Source organism: Terrapene carolina, unplaced genomic scaffold (genome assembly GCF_002925995.2).
Source record: "Terrapene carolina triunguis isolate 2854851 unplaced genomic scaffold, T_m_triunguis-2.0 Scaffold84, whole genome shotgun sequence".
NCBI lineage: Eukaryota > Metazoa > Chordata > Testudines > Emydidae > Terrapene > Terrapene triunguis.
In genome coordinates, this window is record NW_020664435.1 from 12,719,507 (window position 1) to 12,743,154 (window position 23,648).

The window sequence follows — 23,648 nt, forward strand, 5'->3', positions numbered from 1 at the left end:
ATTACAGCCCACAGGAGAATAGGCTATTATGTCCCACATAGAGAGATAGGAGGAACTGAGGTGCACCCATGTCCAAGGCCCTTGCAATGGCAGGGAAAATAATGAACTTATTTCAGTGGTTTCATTCTGAAGAAAGGTTTATAGCGTGTCACAGCTTCCCATTACAACATTTTTTGCAAAGCATAATGAATACATTTTAGACTATTCCATTTACAGTCACTTTGGTTGAGCGAATCTCCTCAATTTTTGATCCTTTAGCACTCCACACCAGTTTCAGCATTCTTTCCATCTCTTGCTCTCCAGAGTTCCATCAGTTTCCTTGATGTTTGGCCCCTTCGTTCCACTCCAACCCCTTTTCTTGCTATTTCTTCCTCACCTCAAAACTGCCCTTTCTGCATTCACTGCACCAGACCTCTCCATTTCCTGCCATTCAGTGAGGCCACAGCACTTACAATTAAAAAGGAGCCTGAACTGGCACACCAAACACCTATGAACTTGGGAGAAGTCACTTCCCAGAGGAACTCTCAGTTCTCAGGACAGACAGGTGGACAGAGCTCAGGGGAAGGAAAACAATGAATGGGTACTTTTTTAATGTAAGTTTACAATTTCCTTCACTTTTCTTTGTAGGGCCCACAAGGAATTCCTGGTGTGATGGGACCAAAAGGGGAAAAAGTAAGGATCAACTCTTTTGGAGTTTTGTTTGTTTGTCTGGAGGGTAGGGGAAAGACAGAGAGCAGGTGGCTGGGATTTTGTTTTGCTTTCGAGTTTTTGGTTTTTTTTGGTGGTGAAGGGTTCTTTGGGCGGGTGAGGGTTAGGGTGACCGGATGTCTCAAATTTATAGGGACAGTCCCAATATTTGGGGCTTTATCTTATATAGGTACCTATTACCCCCCCACCCTGACCCGATTTTTCATACTTGCTATCTGATCACCTAGTGGGAGTTTGCTTTAATGCCAGCTGGATGCTGTGGATCAGTTTCAGGCTATAATTTAAAGGTTCAGTTATAACTGTTCAGTCTCATTGTAGGCCTATTGTTTGGCTTTTCATGATGACACCTTCTATATCTACAAAATTCTGTAGGAAAGGCTGATTGCTGATACCCTTTGGGTGGGATTTCCAAAAGCACTTAAGGAGCACAAGTCACATTGGAAGTCAATAGTCCCAAGTTGCACAATAACGTTTGAAAATCATACCCTATTTGAAGAAACGGGAAGCAGAGCCGTCCCATGCAATGTCTAATATATGGGTCCATTCAAGATACAATAAATAGTTTTCACATTAATCTTTTTGGCTTCAATTCAGCAAAATATTTAAACATGCTTAAGTGCATACACATTCAGCAAAGGACTTAAGCAGAAGCTTAATTTTAAGCATGTACCTAACGCTAAGCATATGTTTAAGTGCTTTGCTGAATTGGGACCCAAATATAATTGAAGATGCCATTTATTCTGTTATGTGAGTACTGTCCACTTTAGCTCATAGAGTAAAGTCCAAGACACACAGATCTTCCCAATTCAGTTTTTAAGTACATTAATTTATGACCTGCTGTTCTTCACTTGGTATCTCCATGACTAATACGTTTTTTTTCCTGTGGCAGGGGGAAATTGGCAGACCAGGAAGAAAGGTACGAATCAAGGTTTATAGAATCTGGATCATGCACCAGCCTCATAGTTGACTTGTAGCAGCTATTAGGGGTTGATCCAGATGTCAATTTGAATTCTGTGTAAAAATGGATGACAAGATATGTTCCTACCCACACTATTAAAAGACAGTAGAGAATAACCTGAGCTAGATATTTGTGCCCAAGGGAGTAGACTTTGGGAACAGTTATAAAAGCTGTAAAAAAAAAAAAAAAATTGAAATCCTGACTCATCCACAGAGAAACACAAGCCTAAGTCAGACACTCATTGAAAATAGGGTTCAATTAAATGACCTTTGTGCCAAAAGACAAATAACTGTTACTGATTATACTTGAGGGGTTCTGGCACCAGCACAATATGATGACTACAACCTTGCATTTGCTGACACGTGAGCCATGCTATATTGTTAACAGTATGTGCCCCTAAATGTCATGAGACAAAATATTTCATCTCATTGGCTAAGTGTTCCTTTTAATGTAATTAATTTTCAAAAGAAGCCAAAAAACTCCTCTGCAGGATGAAATCAGAGACATGCAGAGATTAGGTCATTCAACCAAGAAAAGAGCCACTCTTTTAAATAATACACTGAATATTTTAACAATAGGCACAAATCAATTAATTCAAATTAATTCAAAGTATGTAAATATAAGAATTATGTATATAGTATTTATCTATTTATTTAGAGTTCAGATGCCAGATAGAAAAGAAATAAATGACCTGTATAGCTCTGAGTTTCCCAAATAGTAATATTTCAGAAAGTGTAACCAAAATGATAATGAGATGGCATATCTTAGACACTGGAATACTTGCTCTTCTCATTAAAATCATCAGAATCACCAAATTCAGTCCTAGAGTAAGTGAGCACAACTACTCAGTGAAAGCTGGCTGGTTTATTCTAAGGCGTACTTTTAGCCCTAGTGGTCTTGATTGGAGTTCTAAGGCCAGCTCCTCAGCTGCTGTAAATGGATGTAGCTCCAGGATCTGGTCCTAGAGGTTTTTTTTTTACAAGTAACATAGTCATAATTAATAAAGTATATCAATATCGTAGGATAACATTTGAAAAAGAAAATAAAATGAATCTATAGAAATGCAGTGTTAGTAAATGTGATGGGTCTAGTTCAGACATGCCAAACCCGTGAAAAAAACACAGACATTGGGCTTTTTTTTGGCTTAATTGGCTTGTGAGTTGCTTGTTGGCTAGTTTTTGGCTTGTAGCTTGTTTGGCTTGTAGCTTGTTGCTTGTTGCAGCTTGTTGCTTCTTTTTTTTGATCATCTCCCGGCAAGCAGGGGCAAGGGGGGGCAAGTGGGGGCAAGGGGGGAGAGAGTCAGGGGTGCACAGCGGGACCACCACAGTCCCAGACTGCACGCCGGGGGGATCTAGTCCCATAGAGTGTTGGGGTTCTTAAGAATTGGCTTGTTTTGAAATGGGATTAGCTTGATTTTTGGCTTATTGTGAAAGTCAGGGTGCTTATTTACCGTGTGAAAGTTGCCAACTGTGGTCTAGTTATGTTCTCCCTTACTGTATATTTGGTTTGCATTGGTGTAACTACAGGGGGTTACTCCTGATTTAAATTGGCATACATGAGGGCAGACTTTGGTTTCCTGATCCTGTTTTTAAGGATGAATCTCGTACATTGCATGTAGATTTCTCCCATCACTGAGCTATATATACTATATATACTTCCAGCACTGATATATATATACTATGCATTAGAATATATTTGTTTCTGAGAGTCCAAATTTCTCTTCTTAGAATCAACAGAAAGCATACTATGGACTGCTTAGGATTTAAAAAAAAAGCCAAAATAATGTATTAGTTGCAATTTTTTTCTTGAAGATACTGTACTGAAGATATTCAAGTACTTCTTCTCTAATTTGCATCTCCTCTGTGATAGAACCCTGTGTGCTGGAATGATATTAAACCCATTGTCATAATATTTGATTGTTTCCTTTTAAGGGTAGACCAGGTCCTCCAGGTGTCCCCGGAATGCCAGGACCAATTGGATGGCCTGGGCCAATGGGACCTAAGGTAACATTTAAACACTTTTACTACATGGAATTTGTATATATTGAGCAGAATGGGTAATTTTTTCTTGCCCTTCAGGAATTAAAATATGTTAAATTAAAATTGCCAAATCAAGTCTAACGGAGACTTGCTAATAATCAGGGGTGCTGGAACAATTTGTACGGTGAGGGTGCTGAGAGCCATTGAAGCAAACTGTAAACTCTGTATATAATGGAAACCACTTTACATAGACTGTCAGGGTTGGAAGGGACCTCAGGACGTCATCTAGTCCAACCCCCTGCTCAAAGCAGGACCAATCTCTGGACAGATTTTTGCCCCAGATCCCTAAATGGCCCCCTCAAGGATTGAGCTCACAACCCTGGGTTTAGCAGACCGATGCTCAAACCACTGAGCTATCCACTTAAAGTCAGGGGGTGTGGTAGCAACATTTTAGTCACGGGTATTTTTAGTAAAAGTCATGGACAGGTCATGGGCAGTAAACAAAAATTCATGGCCCATGATCTGTCCATGACTTTTACTATATAACCCTAACTAAAACTTGGGTCGCTGCTCGGGGTGGTGGTGGTGGTCCGGGGGTGCCGCAGGTGCTGGGGGGGGATGGCCCGGGACCCCTGCTGGTGCTGGGGGGAGGGAGGCGGGCAGGGGCACGCGAACCGGGACCCGTGCAGGGGGTGGGGGGCCCCGGCCCCCGCCGGCGGTGGGGGGGGGGGGGGGGGAGGGGACTTGCAGGCTCTCTACCCAGCTCCGACCGGCATGTCCCTGCAGCTCCTAGGGGGAGGGGCAGCCAGGGGCCTCTGCCAACTGCTCCCGCCACAAGCGCCGGCTCCACAGCTCCCATTGGCCAGGAATCGCAGCCAATGGGAGCTGCGGGACTGGCGCTTGCGGGCACAGACATTGCGCAGAGCCCCCTGGCCTCTCTGCCTAGGAGCTGCAGGGACATGCTGGTGGGAGCCAGGTACTGTACATGGTAGCGTCTATATTTTGAGGCTTCTCTGAACTTAATCTGCACAATGGTCATTGGCATCAAAGGGCTCAGTGCTCCATTTGTGGTGGGAGTGGGGAAATGATCCCTCTCAAAAGTCATGATACGCACCAGTTTTCCCCCCCAGTGGCAGCAATGAGAATGGGAGGATTGCACAGCCATCTAGCACCTCCACACTTTGAGCTCTGAGAGCAGATTAACAATATTTTAAAAATGAAAAACTGGTTCAGTTGGCCATTTCTATCCATGAATCCTAGTCCTTTAGTGAAGGGCGCCTTTCAGTATTCAAGTTTCAGAGTGGTAGTCGTGTTAGTCTGTATCAGCAAAAAGAACGAGGAGTACTTGTGGCACCTTAGAGACTAACAAATTTATTTGGGCAAAGTGGGTTTTAGCCCACGAAAGCTTATGCCCAAATAAATTTGTTAGTCTCTAAGGTGCCACAAGTACTCCTTGTTCTTTTTTCTGTATTCAGACAATTTTCTCCTGTTTCATCTATTAGTGTAGCTTTTACCCTACCCCTTACAGACCCCACTCCTTCTCATCTTTATCTCTTCCTCATAACTTGGCTCCAAGTCCTACCTTATTTCTTGTTCTTTTGCTTCTATCAACCTCCTCTGTTCTCCTGCTGTTCTTTAGATTTGTGTCTTGTTTCCTTTGTTTGTGTCTTCTACTCTTCACTTATTTCTGTTTCCCACCAATCTATGGTAAGGTTGGCTTGGCCTAAATAGATTTCTATAGGTGCCTGTGCTTGTTTCCCTAAAGTATGTTCCTCTTTCCCTCCATTTTCCACATCCAGGTCTTCTGTCTCCCATTTTCCAAATTCCAGAGGCCTTCCTTTCCCTTAGTTATTCTTCCAGACCTTTTTCTTTCTACAAACCTCCTAGGGGCTGTTTTCTCCCTCTTTCCCCATCTCCAGGTCTCCTTTCTCTTTCCTTCCTCATTAGTCCTCTTTCAGGTTTCCAGTCTCCCTTAGACATAGCCTTCCTCCAGGTCTGCCTTCTCCCACATTGCTTCACCAAGTCTTCTCTTCAGCTCCATTAACTCTCCCCTTGCCTAGGCTGCATCCAGCATGAAGATCTTGCTCACCACTGAGGCTGGAAAGGCCAAATGCGCTTCCTTCTGCAGGGAGCACAAAGAGCCCAAGTTTTCCTCCCTGCTAGGGCTGCTACTTCTGCAGTGACTCCAGATCTTACCCTTCTCAGATGCTCATCTGACAGGCAGTCAAAACAGCCAGGTTGTATCCCTCCATACCAAGAGGATCCCAGCAGACTACAACATTTGGTCACTATAACCCAGGGAGGTGGTATCATTAAGGCACACCAGGTTGAGTCTATACACTTTGGCATAGGGGAAAATGCTACTGGGAATAATTTGCCCACATATCCTTGTGCAGGATCTGGGAAAACTAAAGCATATATTACTTAGAAAGAAAATCATACCCAAAGAGATGAGAGTGGAAAAAATGAGAAAATGCCTGATGACTCAGGCTAAGTCAGTTGGCAGTATACAGTTTGGATTTACACTATAAAACTACACTGAGAGTTGTTAAAGTCAGGCATGTTTCATACATTTGACACAAAAACTGAATCATCAGTTGTTCCAATATGACACCTTTCAAAAGCCACAGTTGTTAACTCTTTTTTTTTAACCCCTTTAGGGTGAAAAGGGGGATTTGGGTGTGATGGGATTGCAAGGTACAAGAGGACCAATTGGCTCAAAGGTTTGTTAACCCAACTGCTATATATTCAGACATCGTTTTCTAGCACTCTGTTGCTTCCCTCATGAACAGGTTAGAAAGCACGTGTGGAGATTTTGGTTCTGTTTCAAATAACAGTAGGCTTTGGGGTTTTCTTTTAAATACAATTAAAACCACAAGATTTTCTTCTTGAAGCTAAAAAAGGTTGTGCAATATGGCCTAGCTTCTTACACAAATGTTTTGGTGTAAATCAATGTAATCAGGAAGAGATTCATTTTAAGAGCAAAGCGCATGTAACCCATCCCACTATTTTCCCTCCAGTCCCGTAAGATTATGTGGACAAATTCATCCTCTGTTATAACCATGTGCTCTTGTTGCTGTGTTTAATAGTGGGAAGAATTTGCCCCATGTACACGATGGTGTCTCTGGATATCATATTCTATATTATTATTATTATTATTATTTCTTTTATTTCTTTGTATATTATGGCTTCTGAATGTATACGTGTATGACACAAAATATGAGGGAACTGAAAAAGGTAAAATATGAGGTCTCTTCTCTGATGGTTTAATCCTTCCCTCAAAAGTGCTGAAACCTGTTTCTCTTGTGGGAGAGGAAGGCTCTAATGGGGGTACCCTGGTGGCTGCACAGAACATGCAGTACAATGTCCTGAAGCTAGCTCGTTGAGATTCGTGGCCTGGATGTTGGAACAACCAAAGAGTAGATTGCCATCAAGACTATGTGGGCTTAGTGGGAGGTGTGTGAATACCCCAGTAATTCAGACACAATCAGTCACAGTTATTCTGCTCACTATGGAGTCTCAGTACCTAGATTCCAGGAATTTCCAGACTTGCCTGGGATGCTAATTATATGACGAGCCAGAACTTTCTTTCTGAGCAAATCTTTGGGTCACTTATTTGCTTTTTTGCTTTACATTTACACTTATTTGCTCTACATTTGTGATGCCAAGTTGGAAATAGAGCACTATGTACTAGAGCAGCCAGTTAACATTTGTGTTGTGATACTTCTCAGGGCATTTCCTCTGTGTGCAAGTCTGCAAACTGTTCAGCATGTGGTGCAGGATATGAAGACTGTGCTGCCCACTTGGATGTGAAGAGAGAGGGGGACAGGAGAACAGATATATGGCCTTAGTATCTATGTTTTTCGTAGAGTGTAAATTTGCAACAGTTAAAGGAATAAAAAACAAAGAAGGCAGTAAACTGCCTAAGTGCTCCCATGCCCTCCCATGACACGTACACACTGAGGATAGGCCTTGTGTTCAATGTTAGAGGTGAACTAATGTCTTTAACATGACAGGAATAGCACAATCTCTCTCATGCAACCAACAAGGATTTCCAAATATGACCCGAACTCAAATGTCAATTGTACGCTGACCAATGCAGAGAGTGTGTTATTTCATCCTGCTCTTTACGTCACTACCTTACTCAAAAACGGAGCAGGAAAGAAGAAATAGATGCAGCCGTTTTAGTCTGGGAGCGTAGTGTAGTAAAATTTCATTACATGGACAACTTAGTGATAGAAAGGGAAGGTGAGTGTCATTTGATTTGTAAAAATCTACAGAATCATCATTTCAATGGTGTCACCCTCTGCAGCATGGCAGGCCCTCTGACCACCCCTCCCCATGGTCTCCCAGCACCAGTTCCTCGAGTTGATGGAAATTTTGATAGTACAATCAAGTTGGGTATTATTTGAACGCCTTTTCTACCACAAATACAGTGACAAACCTGGAACAATTATGTAGATGTATATTGAAGAAAATATTTAAAAATCAACTTTTTCTAATTATGCATTAACACAGGGATGCGTTGCTTACCTAAAAAAGACATTGATTTTTGGTAATCCTAGGAAAATTAGCCTTGCCATGTAGAACTGAAAACAAGGCACCTCTGCTAGACACATTATCACAAAAGTTGTCCTCGTCTGCACCATGCTCACACATCTCTGTACAAGGCAGGCTGCTGGCCAAACATTTGCAGGCTGGTGAGCATCTGGTCTTTGCACACAAGCATTTGATTAGCTGAATGATTGATTCAGGAATGCCTGGTATTTCACACACAACTGATGTGATCAGTCCATTCTTACAGACCCATCCATGCCCAACAGAGGAGGGCAGTTTTGGATGTGCTTGATCATCCTGGAGTCATTCCATTGCTTGACAATTTGTCCTCTTGATAGCAGGTATAAACACACCCCTTGTCAGTGGCAATTTTTCTCCCTTTGCTTCTTGGAAAACATCCATCAACCTAGCTGTGCAAGTGTCATAATGTTGGTCATCAAATGATAAACTCAGCATGCGAATGCTTCCAAGTGCATTTGACCTCATCAGTAACTGTCTCAGCCCTGCTGAACACCTTCATGGTGAGGCGAGAGTCTATGGAGGCTAAATCAAATGTATTCCAGTAAAATAATTTGATTTTTCCAGCCAGCTGTCCAAGAGTGTCACATCCTGTGGAAACTGGGCAGTGAGGTGGCTTTTAAGGTCTGAGCGATAGGAACACATCTCTGAGGGACAGACAGTGATTCTGTTCTCCAGCAGCAGGCACAAAAACAGAATCTTGCTGAAGCCTTGGGTAGTGTCTGACAGAGCATTAGGACATCTGTGTCTTGTGCAAAAATCCGAAGTTTAGTAGCCCCCCTCTCTGTGGCATTGATGGCAGGCAAGATAATTTTAGTGTCAGCCTCCTCATAGGACTACCAAGAAACTCCACTGAACAGTGCAAGGCAGCAGCTTCATTATGCCATGTGATGATGATGGAATTCTTTGAGCAATTCTTCACATGCTGGAGCATTTCTCTTGTAAGGTATGAGGATAACTTGTACTTCATGCAAATATGAGACAGTAGCTTCTTCATTGTGACATTGGAGGTGTTCGTGAAGTCAGTGATTTTGTATTGGACAGGTTCAATACCATGAAGACTCTTCTTTCTGGTAATATGTTTAATTGATTCCTCTGCATACACATCAAACACCAGGAGGACTTTGTCAAAAGTCCAGTATTTTCTCTGTATCCTCATGATGAAGTATTCAGCCAAATCTCAGCAGGTGTTAACTGTTTCTGGTTTGATGAGAGCTTGTACCTCAGCCATGCCATCTGATTGCTATGCTGAACAGCCTCTGCTGGCATCAGTTACTAGTCACACTGTTAGTAGGTGCTGGCTTAGGAAGAGCATGCAAGATGTGCATTAGTTTGCTGTTCACCTGAAACATGCATTATTCTATTTCATTCGAACATGGATCGTGATACCATGGAAAACTTGTTCTCTCCCAAAGTCTCGCGTAGATCAACATCCTGATGAGATCTGGACACGATCAGGAGATGAGCAAACAATGACCTGTCTGTGCTTAGCTCTGTAGTAGTCCCTGCCATCTTCACTCTGACTTTCTTCTTTGCATTAAAGCACAGCTTGAATCTGTTCTTCTTGACGGGAGCACGTAGATTGATGGAGGCTTGGATAATCTGTTGGGTTTTGAAGGCTTCATACAAGACATGACCCAAAATGTCCCTTCAACTGACATGTCTAGCTAGCTTATCACTGAAGACTGCTTTCGTCATGATATTGAGGAGCTCAGGTCCATCATACACAAGTGCATTGCCAGTGGAGTAAACTTGTCCTGCAGCTTTAAAATAACCCCCTCTTGGCATTTAACAGAACCTAATAAGTCTATATGGTGCTTGGTTATTTCTTGGAAGTCATCTCAGACATACATAATGTTTTGTTCAAAATTTGATGGAGTTCTGGGGTTGTCAGGAAAAACTGGGGAAAAGTATTTGGATGCTGTGTTATGCCTACCGACCCCTCAATGACGTTCATTGCTATGTTTACATGCCATAATTATTCTAGGCCATATTTGGTACCGTTGTGTTCATAGTAGAAAGGGGTTTCAAATGATGCACAATTTCAACCCATTTCTGATGATGCTGTATTATCAAAACCTAAGGGACCTGGTGCTGGATGAGAGGGGGCAAGTCCTCCTGCCATGCTGCAGAGGGTGACACCATTGAAATAATGATTCTGTAGATTTTTATGAACAAAATGACACCTCCCTTAGCTTTCTATCCCTAACTTAGCACGGAATCATACATGCTCCCAGGCTATTTGTTGGGTATTTCTTAAGAAGGAAAAACTAAAAGTCATAGTAATCTTCACATTGGAAGCCAACTAAAACATATTTTAGGGACTTCACTTAATATTTGCCACTTAGGAGAAAAAAAAAGGTGATTGGGAAATTATTTCTAAAATTGCTTGGGGTTATTAATTGCAGAGACTGGATAAGATTTAATTGAACGAGTAATTGAATTTGCTTTCTGCTCTTTTAGTTTTTAAAGCAATTTCAAACATGATTAGCATGCTTGCTTTACCTGCTGGCTTTTTCATGCTGTCTTATGGGCTGGAATATCTTGCCTTTGTCTTGTACCTTCATAGCTGTACTTTTTTCTCTGCTCTCTTACAATCTACAAAGAAAACGTTTGGATTTAGAAGCTGATGTAACTAATTATTTAAGCTTTTTCCCCCCCTGACTTTTAAATTTGCAAGATGTGAATTCACTGCTTGGAAGATCTAGAAAATGTGAAGCAGTAAAATGTCTTTCTTTCCCTTTTAGGGTTACCCTGGAAGTAGAGGAGAAAAGGTCAGTGTTACAATAACTTAATCATTGAAAGCAATAATGGAAACTATTGTAGAAATGTACTATATACCATTATAATATAATATAAGGAGATATACCTATCTCAGAACTGGAAGGGACCCTGAAAGGTCATTGAGTCCAGCCCCCTGCCTTCACTAGTAGAACCACGTACTGATTTTGCCCCAGATCCCTAAGTGGCCCCCTCAAGGATTAAACTCATAACCCTGGGTTTAGCAGGCCAATGCTCAAACCACTGAGCTATTCCTCCCCCGAGGTTGAGATGCTGAGGATGTGAAATCAGAAGGTCCTATGAAAGGAGAGTGGTATTAAGACTTGTACTGAGAAGAAAGATGGGCATGTGGAGTAAGCATTGGGCTGAGCTCCCAAAGCACTGGATTCAATTCCAAGCTCTTCTTCAGACTCCCTATTTGAACTTGTGTGAATCATTTTCTCTCTGTGTTCCCTATTTGTAAAATGAGCATAGTAATCCTTCCTTTGTCTATCATCTGTTTAGATCATAGGCTCTGGGAGGCAGAGAAAGTCCCTTATCATGTGTGAAGATAACGCATAGCACAATGTTTGCGGCCTCCAGACTAGAGCTGGTTGAAAAAATTCAAGTTTAGCAAATGTGTCCTTTTTTCCAATGAGTTCTAATCTAGATACTGCTGTAATATAAATATTAATAATAAGGAACGTTTTTAAGTGAATTTATAATCTGCTGTCAGCCACACACTGTGAATGTTACGATATGTTACTAAACTGCCCTCCCCTGTTTAATGCTTTACACAGACAAGAAAAAAATTCCCTATGACACAGTAAAAATTGTCTTTATTTCTACTATTCCTCCCCACATCCCAGGGAGCCAGAGGAGAGAGGGGTGACAAAGGCCTCAAAGGAGACAAGGTACATATTATTTTGGTTTCACAGTGGCTTTAAATTAAACCTGAGCGAACATAAGCCAGCCTATAAATCCTTTTCAAATGGTTTTAGCTGATAATATCATATTGTTCTGACAATAAACTGAGATTTGATGATGTGGAATTTTTACCATAAAGTTAAATTCCCAACCACATACAGTGTGAATCCCTCCCAATGTAAGTACAGGTTAATCTGGTTAATGCTTTGGGCCTTGACTGATCAAAATATCAGTGGTCTTTTTGGGTCAATGAGGATCTGCGTGGTAGTCACAAAAAATATTTGTTAGCTATACATGGCCTAACAGTAACCATCTCCTTCTTGTGCCAGGCATTTGTGGAACTGCTGCTAAGGAGGAGAGTTCACAGAAAAACCTCCATCACTGACCCTAGAGCAGTGATTCCCAAACTTGTTCCGCCGCTTGTGCAGGGAAAGGCCCTGGCGGGCCGGGCCGGTTTGTTTACTTGCAGTGTCCGGCACAAGAGGCGGAACAGGTTTGGGAACCACTGCCCTAGAGTAATTCTTGAGTTATATGGCCCCTTCATCAGACAGCTAGGAGGAGGAGTTTCAGGCCCCTTTAAATTTCAGCCAGTGAGTGAAGAATATTCTTCCATGTTAGGGTGCTGGGACATGCTGAGCATATTGTACTGTGTTAAGACCCTCGAGATCTCTGGTAGCCGATTCTGGCTAATTAAAAGAGCCACACACAGCCACAGCCCTGGCCACCAGGGGTTTTTCATCTTCAAGCTACTGTGGCACAAAGAGGCTACTGCCTGTTTATAATGAAAATGTGACTGGACAAATTGTCTGGCTACAAAACCCCAATACATTGTCTCCTTTGGAGTATATCAAAACAAAAACTGATGCTATGCTGTCAAAGATCACTCAGCATGTTTTTGATTACTCTCGTCTTTTGCTTTACAGGGGTATATAGGTTTCCCTGGAATGCTGGGGCAGAAAGTAAGTAAACATGATATAAAGTCTCCTTAGAAATTTGAGTAAGCATCCACATAGACACTTGGTTCATTGTGTGGTTTCAGCAGCATCTAAGTTCCAGAACCATGGATCTTGGTCACAAGGTGCCAAAAAATTGAGAGTTTCATTTTAATCAGATGACCAGTATTTTGCATCCCTTGAACCAAACCCTGCAGTCTTTTTATTTTAGGTGAAGACTGCAGGTTTTGGCTTAGGTGAGTTATTTTTTTTTTCATTTCTCTTTTCAGGAATATTTATTTGATCAGAAACTTGCCCCCACTTTAAGTTTCCAAACTCTTGTTTGTGACTTCATAGCCAATCCAATTGCATGGTGTTACTAAACATCTCTATTAAATAGTATTCTGATTTAGAATGACCTGCTTCTAAATAGCAGGGCTTACCCTGACTGGTTTTGGTACCTCCATTAATCAAGAACTAGACAAATAATTATAATTCCGATTTAAAGATTGTTTTATGGGCAGAATCCTTAAAGGAAGGTCTATATGTAACAATCATAATCACATTTTGTCTAGGAAATTAGGTTAAGAAAATAATGGCTACTTCTGAAGGGGATAGCAGAGGAGAGAGCTGGTCACCTTTCTTACTGGTGATTTTATTAATTACGGGTCTTTGCAGCAAAGCTAGATACTTTGAAATGTGTCAGAAAGAGGGTTGTTAGCCAAGTTGCCTGGATAACCCCATGTCTGCTAACCTGTTTCTAATTTCCCCAGCTGCTTCTTTTATAGATGAGGGGCCTTTCTGAGGGATTTGGGGTAAAAAAATAAGTTAAAATTTTAAAGTATTTTTTTAAAGTATTTAGTTATAACCACGAACTGGCAATATATTTTACAACAACAATGGTATTCTCTTAGGACCAAACTGTGCACATAGAGTAATAGTGTACACTGAACGTACTGAATTACCTGCTGTGTTGTATACGACACATATTACCAATTTAATACATATTTCTATACTTAAGACGTGCTTTTTTTCCCTCCCACCCCCAACTCCCCAAGGGAGAAATGGGTCCAAAGGGAGAACCTGGAGTGCCTGGGCACAGAGGACCTATTGGAAGACCAGGAAAGCGAGGCAAACAAGTAGGAACCCTATGTTTTCTCTTTACGAGTTTTCTGGGATTTGTGTGGTTGTGATGAGTGACTAGATCCTCTGTCATTTCATGTGCCAATATTTTGTTACATTGATTCTCTCCACTTTTTGTGCATAGAAATGGAATGATTTTGAATATATATATATGGTGGGGGGGGGAATGCGTGAGCACGCACATGCGTGTGTGTGTGCATACATACAGTGTATAATGGAAGTGTTCTACTTGTGTAGGAGTTCAAGCCTGGCCAGTCATACAGTCAGAATTTGAAGGTTGAAGGTCAGGCTGTATGTTATCTGAAATGTAATTTTTCCTAGATTGATGACAAGATTTTCGTTGAGTGTAACTTCAGACAGGGCTGTGATCTTCCCTCGAGTGCCAAACAGCATGGCAGGGGTGCGGTTCTTACAGCTGATAGGCTCCACACTCCTGCCCTCGTTGACATTTCCCTGTCAGAGCTGGCAGCTAGGGTATTCCCGTTATGACTCTCGACTTAATTCAGGGCCGGGTTCTCTGGTACCACTGAGGTACACTCAGCACAGGACAGGACCCAAAGTGTTGGGAGCAACAGTGGTTTCACAAGACCTTTGTGGCTCCCCAATACTGAGGCTGGCTTGGAGTCAGGGCTGCTCTAATTTCTCTCCAGATGTCAATATCCCAAGGGATGGTTATGGCATCAAGGGATACCCAGCGTGTAGGGATACTCCAGCCATGCTGTTGCCATTGGGGGCTGTGAGAAGGGATGTCACTTCAGGCTAAGAGAATTCTTAGCCAGACAGGTAAGCTGGCTTTATGGACCTGTTGGGGCACTGGAGAGGCCACAGTGAAGGTCAGCATCTGGTCCTTAGTCTCCCCAACTACCTTTCTCACCCACGTGGAGTTGGGGAGCCACTGTACATGATCAGAGCATCCCTAGCATCCGCCCTCAGCAGCAGAGTGGGGCAGAGTTCATTGGCCGTGGTGTAAACACTGCACGGTCTCCTATTTCCACCCTATGGAAAGGTTTTGGAAGTAACCTATTGGAGGAAGCCTTTATAGTCTGCTTTCCGAGTTTGGTTTGGAATCAGAAACATTCCACTCTCATCATTTACCAACAGTCACCACAACATGGCATCTGAGATGAAAACAAACTGTCCAGTGGTGCAAAATTAGAAATATGTGTAGGAAATAGCAACGTTACTTTCAACCTGGAACTAATATGTCGAGGGGATAATGCGAGTGGTTGCACAATGTAATGACCGGCACGCTACACTCTCGATCCAGCAAACTGCATTCAAATCTCAGCGGGACTTAAATGCATTTTTTGTGGCTCTGTTGTGCATTGGACTTCTAGAGCTGAGAGGGCATTCAAAGATTGTGGGTTTGAATCCCACCAGAATTGCACTTCTAGACCCTTCCTTGTTAGCATAGTGGTGAGTATCCCTGCCTGTCACGTTGGAGGCCAGAGTTTTATTTCCTGATGGGAAACTGTAGTTTTTGAGGGCAGAGTAGATGATGATCACAGTGGTCCCTTCTGGCCTTCTAATCTATGAATGAATATAAAATACAAATAACTAGTAAGAGGTAGAAAGCTGGGTGGCAGTAATGCTGAAGTAAATGGGGGCTCTGGGTTGTGTATCCAAAAGTGTCACATCAGGGAGCAGGTTATAATCCATCTTCATATGGTTCCGGCAAGACCACCATGCCTAGAATACTGCGTTCAGCCCTGGGCACCACATGCCAGAAATATATCAACAGATTAGAGGAGTTCAGTGAAGAGCAAGAAAAATGATTAAGGGCTGAAAGAATTGATTTATGAGGGAAGATTAAATATATTCAGCTTGGCTAAACAGTGACCAGACTCATAGAGAAACTGCTTGTGTGCATTGGAAAAGAGACACCTGGCACGCTAATGGACTAGATTAATACATTGTGGACTCACAAGAACCATTGGTTTGTACTTCAAAAACACAGTAATGTTACTGTGTAAGCACTAAGTACGCCTCCAGTACCATTTTAAATTCCAATCCTGCAACTGGATCAACATGGATAGACCCTTGTGCCTAGGCATGGCCCCCTTGAGTTCAAATGGACTTTCCATGGGTATCTGTCCACACAGATCAGATTGTTGGGGCCTTGGAGATTACTACACCTCTGTGTAAAGAAAGGAGGCTGTTATAAAATATTCTTACTGTCTCTTCCTCTTTATGGAGTAGATCCTGAGATTGCATTGATTAATCATCCTGTTTACATGTATGGAACCAATCATCATAGTACTACATACAAAGGATAAACCCATGCATTCTGAAAATGGTGACAGAGGGCACGCAGCAACTTTTAAAATAAAACTCATTGAAATCTGGTAAAAGATTAACCAGATGAAATAATATTATAGTAACTTGTTCTTTTTGGAGGGTTCAAAATAATTATATGTATAGAACTCACATCTTCAAATTCTTTGGGATTAGGTGTAAAAGCTGATAATTGTATATAGAAATTGATGCAAGCTTCTCCAATACAAGCTGTATACATTTCTCCAAGTAATTAAAAGTATTACATTAATTACGAACTCAGAAGAGCTAATATGCATCATCAGTTGCATTTTTAGTGGATGTTTCCTCATATTGCTTCCTTTACAACCTGAACCAATTTTAAACAATAATATTTGCATACAGTTGCAGGAGCTCCAGCAGTTCCTTTGTAGAAGCTTATGTTCAATGGCCAGTTGCAGGTATTTTATTTGCAAGATGGTTACACCCAGCCAGGGCGGCTCTATGTATTTTGCCACCCCAAGCATGGCAGTCAGGCGGCTTTCAGTGACGTGCCTGCGGGAGGTCCGCTGGTAACGTGGATTCGGCGGCATGCCTGAGGGAGGTCTGCCAGTGCCGCGCCTTTGGCGTACCCGCAGCTGAAATGCCGCCGAAACTGCGGGACCGGCGGACCTGCTGCAGGCATGCCGCCGAAGGCAGCCTGACTGCCGCCCTCACCGCGACCAGCAGGCTGCCCCCCGCGGCTTGCCGCCCCAGGCACGCACTTGGTGCACTGGTGCCTGGAGCCGCCCCTGCACCCAGCACTGAAAATCTGAATCATTGGTCTGATTTGCTGGTGGTGCAGTGCCAATAGGAATAAGTCCATGTGAGATAATGCCTTACCATGTGGGAAATTTTTAAATACCAGTTTTTGCAAGGTTAATCCTAAAAATAGAATACAAACCAAGTGCAGAATATGCAAAATAGGTCTGTCACATGATACAGAGAGAAGAATTTTGCCCTGTCAGATGTGAATTTTTAAAAGTTGCTATGTATCCTCTGACATCTTTCTTACACTATGTTAATTTGTGCCACCAGAAGGAACGGGCACAGATGTTACCTCTGATGCCTAAATAGAGAGAAGGCACAGTGCTCACAGTTCTGCTTTAATACTTGGAGTTGCAGTAACTTTTGATTTTACCAGTTTTGGAGCTTGGGAGCTTTGTCATATTAAGTAGTACTTTACTCAGTAAGTAATCCCATTGATTTATAGGAGTACTTGTGGTGTAAGGTACCATTCAGCATGATTAAGGGTACTTTAATCTGGCCCTAAATTAGGAGACAAAATCCCATGTTTGGACATTAGCATCCAAGTACTCTCTGAGTGTCTAAATGTCAATTTGAGCCCTAACCTTATGTACCCAAGGTTGAAAATTGGGTTTCCCTCTTTGTTGTTGATCAACTACGCTGATATTTTTATTTTCTCTTTTTTAAAAAAACTTTAAAATGTTATTTTGCTGGCCTGACTGTTATATGTGTTGCTTGTGTTAAATGGGAAATCTGTATTTAAATGGCTATTTGTTAAACAGAGAAGATAGCTTTCGCCCACACAGAGCTGTTTCCTGTCTCCTGAAACAGCTGACATCCCTGTATAAATGTCTGCATAGCAGCTAAATTAAGAAAGTGTTACTTCCAGTTCCATTCTGAGATCCATCTTGATTATCTCATTGGCTTCTTCAGTTGTGTGCTGAGTCTTCAGGGGCATATCCATTCTGAAAAGATAGGCAGACTGTGGAACTCAGAAGTCACAGCCTTGCTGCTCCCAAACTGACATAAAAAGGGCCATTCCCTCAGTTTTGCAACATGGAAATTGACACTAAGTAGCCAGTCCAGGATTTCAATGTTGACAAGGTAGAATGTCTTATATCAGCCATGAGCGAATAGTGTTACTTGGAAAAAGGCCCTTCTAGAGGGTTGGTTCCCTGTATCTAGGAAGATTAAATTTTGTCTTTGAGAAGAGCTTTCCCAAGTGCTGTAGGGATTCGTGAAAAGAAACAAGGCAAAAGACATTCAAGTGTAAATTATTGTCCTGGTTTGCTCTATCTTCATCGAGCAAGGAGTGTTAGTTGATTGTTCATCCGGTATATTGCACATGGAAATCAAGTACCTCTCAGACAGTCCAGTATATGACAGTTTATTTCCTCTGCCATATATTCATTTTGAGGGGGAGGGAGGTTTCCTAGGAAGTTTCTTGGTTGCTACTCAATTTTTTATTCTTGTGCTCTGCCAGTTTTGTGTGCCCATTGCATAATGTGAGCAATTATTGCCCATCAACATGAATATTCACATGGACACGAAGGTTCATTGGTGAAAAAGCAATTATTTAAACAAAGTGAAATATTGCATTAATTCTGGATGGGCCCTGGCTACAGATACTGCAGATGACATTTAAAGTTATCCATGGGATACAGAGTATTATATAACACAAAATTATTTTAGTATACATGGCTATGTGTACTCTCCATTACTCTGAAACAAGACGTGCAGTGGCCTGTCATTATCCTCTGAACGCATGTTACCCTAGAATTACACCACCTCATTGGAATTCATCACCTTTGGGATTAAAGGAAAGTTAATACAGTATATACAGTTTTTACCATGCAAAATGGTGTGTCTTGTTGCATCAAGGTCATACCAGTTATGTAAACCGTGAACTAAGTGATGCACCATGGAATTCTGTATCAGTTTTAAAAAAGAGAGAGAGAGAAACGTAAACCTCAGGTACTGTACAGATAACAAGATAAATATAACTATCTTAAATAAGTACTATTGTATTAAATTCAAAAACATTTCTAATAGGAGACTGGGTCTCTGAGAAATTTGGATTTGATCTATTTTTCTAACTGGCATTTCTTTTTATTTTTTGACGGAAGTATTAAAATCTGCACGGGTGTTTTTAAAGCTTGTGAAAGAGACAGTACTGGCTAGAGACAGGCAAAGAACTGGCAGATGCTGTGCAGTCCTAGGGCAAAATTTTCAAATGGACCTAGGGAAAGTCAATAGGACTCGAGCTCCAAATTAGTTGTATAAATAGGACTTAGGTTCCTAAATCACTTAGTGGCTTTTGAAAAAATTAACCCTCGCCCAAAAAGTGACAATAAAAATGGCATCCTGGGGTTCCACATTTATTGTGTCTCATTGATTCCAGGTCAGATTTGCTCCATTTATAGGTGAAAAGATTTTTTTTCTGCCAGCCCTGAAAACTCAGCCTAGGCAACAAAAATCAAGCTTCCCTCCTTGTGCATTATCACCAGTTATAAAAGTGCTGCAGGACAACTGTCAGCAAATTATAGCCTCCTCAGTCACCTCAGCGCAAGCCCAACCATCAAAGGGTTTGCACAAGTATAGATTTGAATTTGGTAAACAATTCTATAGATGATGCACAAGGAGCAGTAGAATCCAGCTCACTCTGCATTGCCTCCTGCATAGCTAACAGCAGTAAAAAGCAGTAAAAACTAATTTCAATCACTCACATCAGCAGATATGACTTTGACTACACACAGAGAACAGATCTATTGAGAAAGATGGTGCCACTTTTACATAGTCTAACCTCAGAGCAGAATCACAATAGGACTTTCCTCCTCATTCATGTGTGAGAATAAGGTATGTTTCCCCTTCCAGTGTCCCCAGGCATGGTGGGTATGAAGTGTACGATGGATGTGTTTCCACGGGTGAATCTGCTTTCTTTATGTTAAATGTAGTAGATACTAATTTGCTGTGTCATTAATGAATGTTTTTCATATGCTAGGGACAAAAGGGAGATATTGGACCTGCTGGAATTATGGGTCCACCTGGCAGGCCTGGTCCTTCGGGTCAACCAGGTCCACCAGGACCTTCAGTATCAGGTAAGAGAGGCCACTCTTAGCAGTCATCTTCCCCATCTTCCCTCCCTCACCCCCTCTCCTAGCCTGTATCATGCTGTTAAACAGGTATTGGTACAGAAACGTCCGTGACATTTTGGTTGTTCAGTTGCAAGCTGCCTGGGTTGAGGAAGAAACTTCCCCTGTGAGCAGGTTGTTCCATGATTGTCCATTATGCTGGTTCTACTTCCTCTGAAGCATCTGTTATGGTTTCTAATATTTAAATAAAAACAGATAATCTGGCCCATAAGATTCCCTAAAGACCCTTAAATGTTATTATCAACTATTGCAACTTCGGTATCAGCTTTTATCTCGTGGCACATGTCTAGTTTTCTTCATCTCCAAAGAGAAACAAAGCTGCCTAGGATTTGTGTGAATTTGTATAATTTTCAGTAATAAGACTCTTCCTCCCTCCCCCAATCTCTGCCATACACCCAAAAGACAGAGAGCACAAAGGCATTTGCAGCACACATGAGAGAGAACGTTCTTATCCTAAAACCCCATCCTGTGGTAATGGGCTTGAGGAAGAGGGAAAGCTATGGCAGCCTTGGAGGATTAGTGAGTCCTCATAGTAGATCCTGGGAGACAGGAGCCTTCCTCCTCAAAATGTTCCAGCTTACAAAGCAAGATTGATCCTTCTAATCACATGGTGCAGGCTCACTCTGCACTGCTCTGCAAAAGAGAAGCATATCAGATATAATTGATGCCATAATAACAGCTGAGAGGAGGTGGGGGGGGGATGGGAGAGATGAAAAGGAGTCTCTCTCTCCTTCTCATGTGTGCTGCAAATGCCCCTGCAGTCTCTGCATTTTGTGTATATTGCAGAGATAAAGGCAGAGGTTGGGGGAGGGAGGAAGAACCTTATTATTGAAAAATATACAAATTCAAGCATATGAATTCACTCAAACCCTAGGCAGATTTCTTTCTCTTTGGAGAAGACAAAAGCTAGACATGTGGGACAACACAGAATCTGATACTGAGGCGGCAATAGTTGATATTAACAGTCAGGTTTTTTTCCCTAATGATTTTATAATGAAGCATAAAAAAGGGTGTTCATTTTTTATTTTTTTTACAAAAACAAATGGCTGGAAACCAAGAGTGTTTCAGATGGGCACCAGCTGGTTGTGCTGCTACTCATCTGCTCAGTTTTCTCTTTCCCTTTGCCGCCTCTTGGCTTATTCAGTGGGCGAGAGTTATCTTCTCTGCAGTGGCTTGGAAACAGTACACTTATGGCGCTGGCGGCTGTTTGGGAATGGATCTTCATACAGCTGATGTCCCCCAATAAGAAACACCTAAGCATAGACTAAATCAGCTGGAAAATTTCAAAGCGATGTTTTCTCCATACTGCTGGGAGGGCAACCAAGATTTTAAAGGTTCCACTCCACCCATAGAAAGCTGCACATATCAGATTTGCTAATTCCAAACCTTTTTGGTCCAATAATTTGAGTTATTATCCTAAAACCCCAACCTGTGATGATGTCCCTCCCCATACGGTTAATATAGGCACTCTTAAGATCTGCTCCCACATAGCAATGAGTTCCCTGAACTCTCAGTGAAGTCTATGGGAGATAACTCAGCACCTCACAGCACCCAGACCTTAGACAGATGTGAATTCAACTTCCTGGTATTATGTAGTCCACATTCAGCTGTTCCCCTCTGAGGCTGGGTTTGTGTTCTGTACAGTAATGACATAACATGGCAGCCTGGTATTTTGCTTCCTAGGACAATTAGCAATAGGACCAAAAGGGGAAAGAGGGCTTCCAGGGCCTCCAGGGAGATGTCTCTGCAAACCCCCACAAACTGTGAATATCCCACCATATGAGGAATCCGTGATTGGACACAGCTATCCAAAAGTCCCTGCGGTAAGGCAGCTTGTTAGGAGGTTAAGTAAATGATTTTAAGTGCTTTGATTTTAAAGGCACTGTGTTGGCCAAACTTCTGGATCAAAGGGAGAACTTGTCTAAATGTCATAAGTGTGCTTCAGAGTTTTATTTCTAGTATATAAACCTTGAGAGTCAGTCTAGGTGAGGGACCTATATCCTATAACAAGCTCCAAGACTTGGTGTGTTTGGATACTATTGACTGTCTTGAAATAACACTGTCTTGGGCATGTGGTTTAGCCCATTTCTAGGATTCCCTATTTTGGGATTGCAGACATTTGCTCTTATCTGAGTATATTTTAATGGGTACTGGATAAAGAAGGGAATCTTGGAAGCCATATCCTAATAAAACTGGGTTGTCATTGGTTGCATCCCACCACCTGCTGAGCAATGCTCCCTCCTTGGCAATTCTGCTGGCTTACTCCATTTGTCCTTACTCACTTGAGTGTTAAGAATTTGGATTTAAGTTTGCACTTATATGTCTCCTATTCAAAGCCATCTTTGTGCACCACTGGAGTCCCCTTATATCACCTAAAGAAAATTGGCATGCTGAGACAGATGCACCCATAAAAGACCAGGAGAGAGATCTCCTGGCCTGGCTTGCTAGGTTTCATTATGAGCAGGATTCCAACCAGAGCTGGATAATTCAGTGACACCTACTCACATTTACAATTCATCATTCCTTTCACAGCATGTCACAACCCAATATCCCCAAAGCCGTCTCCATTCTGGGAGCTCTTTGCCCTGGTCTACACTACGAGTTTAGGTCGAATTTAGCAGCGTTAGATCGATTTAACCCTGCACCCATCCACACGACGAAGCCATTTTTGTCGACCTAAAGGGCTCTTTAAATCGATTTCTGTACTCCTCCCCGACGAGGGGATTAGTGCTGAAATCCACCCTGCTGGGTCGAATTTGAGGTAGTGTGGACGCAATTTGACGGTATTGGCCTCTGGGAGCTATCCCACAGTGCTCCATTGTGACTACTCTGGACAGCACTCTCAACTCAGATGCACTGGCCAGGTAGACAGGAAAAGCCCCACAAACTTTTGAATTTCATTTCCTGTTTGGCCACCGTGGCGAGCTGATCAGCACAGGTGACCATGCAGAGCTCATCAGCACAGGTGACCACGGAGTCCCAGAATCGCAAAAGAGCTCCAGCATGGACCGAACAGGAGGTACTGGATCTGATCGCTGTATGGAGAGATGAATCCGTGCTATCAGAACTCCATTCTAAAAGACAAAATGATTAAGCGCAGTCAGACACCAGGGCCGTTAGAAGAGCACAGCAGGGTGCGCTGCGCATCAGAGAAGCTTTGAAAACCAGTTTCATGACTGGCCAGGCTACGGTGTGAAAGTTCTGTTTGTTTCTCCTTGATGAAAACCCGCCCCCTTGGTTAACTCTACTTCCCTGTAAGCCAACCACCCTCCCCTCCCCGCTTTGATCTCCAGTTGCAGAGGCAATAAAGTCATTGTTTCAAATTCATGCATTCTTTATTAATTCATCACACAAATGGGGGGATAACTGCCAAGGTAGCCTGGGAGGGGTGGGGGAGGAGGGAAGCACAGGGGTGGGGTAGTGGTGGGGGCACCCCCTAGAATGGCATACAGCTCATCATAGAAGTGGGATGTCT

At 42.3% G+C, this 23,648-nt stretch overlaps 1 protein-coding gene across 5 annotated transcripts in view; it reads left to right on the top strand.

Annotated features, from left to right (window-relative positions):
* The window catches only part of COLQ (collagen like tail subunit of asymmetric acetylcholinesterase), a 65,999-nt gene that overhangs the window by 33,316 nt on the left and 9,035 nt on the right, over window positions 1-23,648 (top strand). For all 5 annotated transcript variants that reach the window (XM_026649387.2, XM_026649388.2, XM_026649390.2 and 2 more), the window contains exons 4-13: window positions 628-672; window positions 1,598-1,624; window positions 3,598-3,669; window positions 6,306-6,368; window positions 10,968-10,994; window positions 11,850-11,894; window positions 12,831-12,866; window positions 13,898-13,978; window positions 20,023-20,119; window positions 21,857-21,996. In XM_026649387.2, the coding sequence (XP_026505172.1) occupies window positions 628-672; window positions 1,598-1,624; window positions 3,598-3,669; window positions 6,306-6,368; window positions 10,968-10,994; window positions 11,850-11,894; window positions 12,831-12,866; window positions 13,898-13,978; window positions 20,023-20,119; window positions 21,857-21,996 (633 nt within the window). The remainder of the gene's footprint in view (window positions 1-627; window positions 673-1,597; window positions 1,625-3,597; window positions 3,670-6,305; window positions 6,369-10,967; window positions 10,995-11,849; window positions 11,895-12,830; window positions 12,867-13,897; window positions 13,979-20,022; window positions 20,120-21,856; window positions 21,997-23,648) is intronic.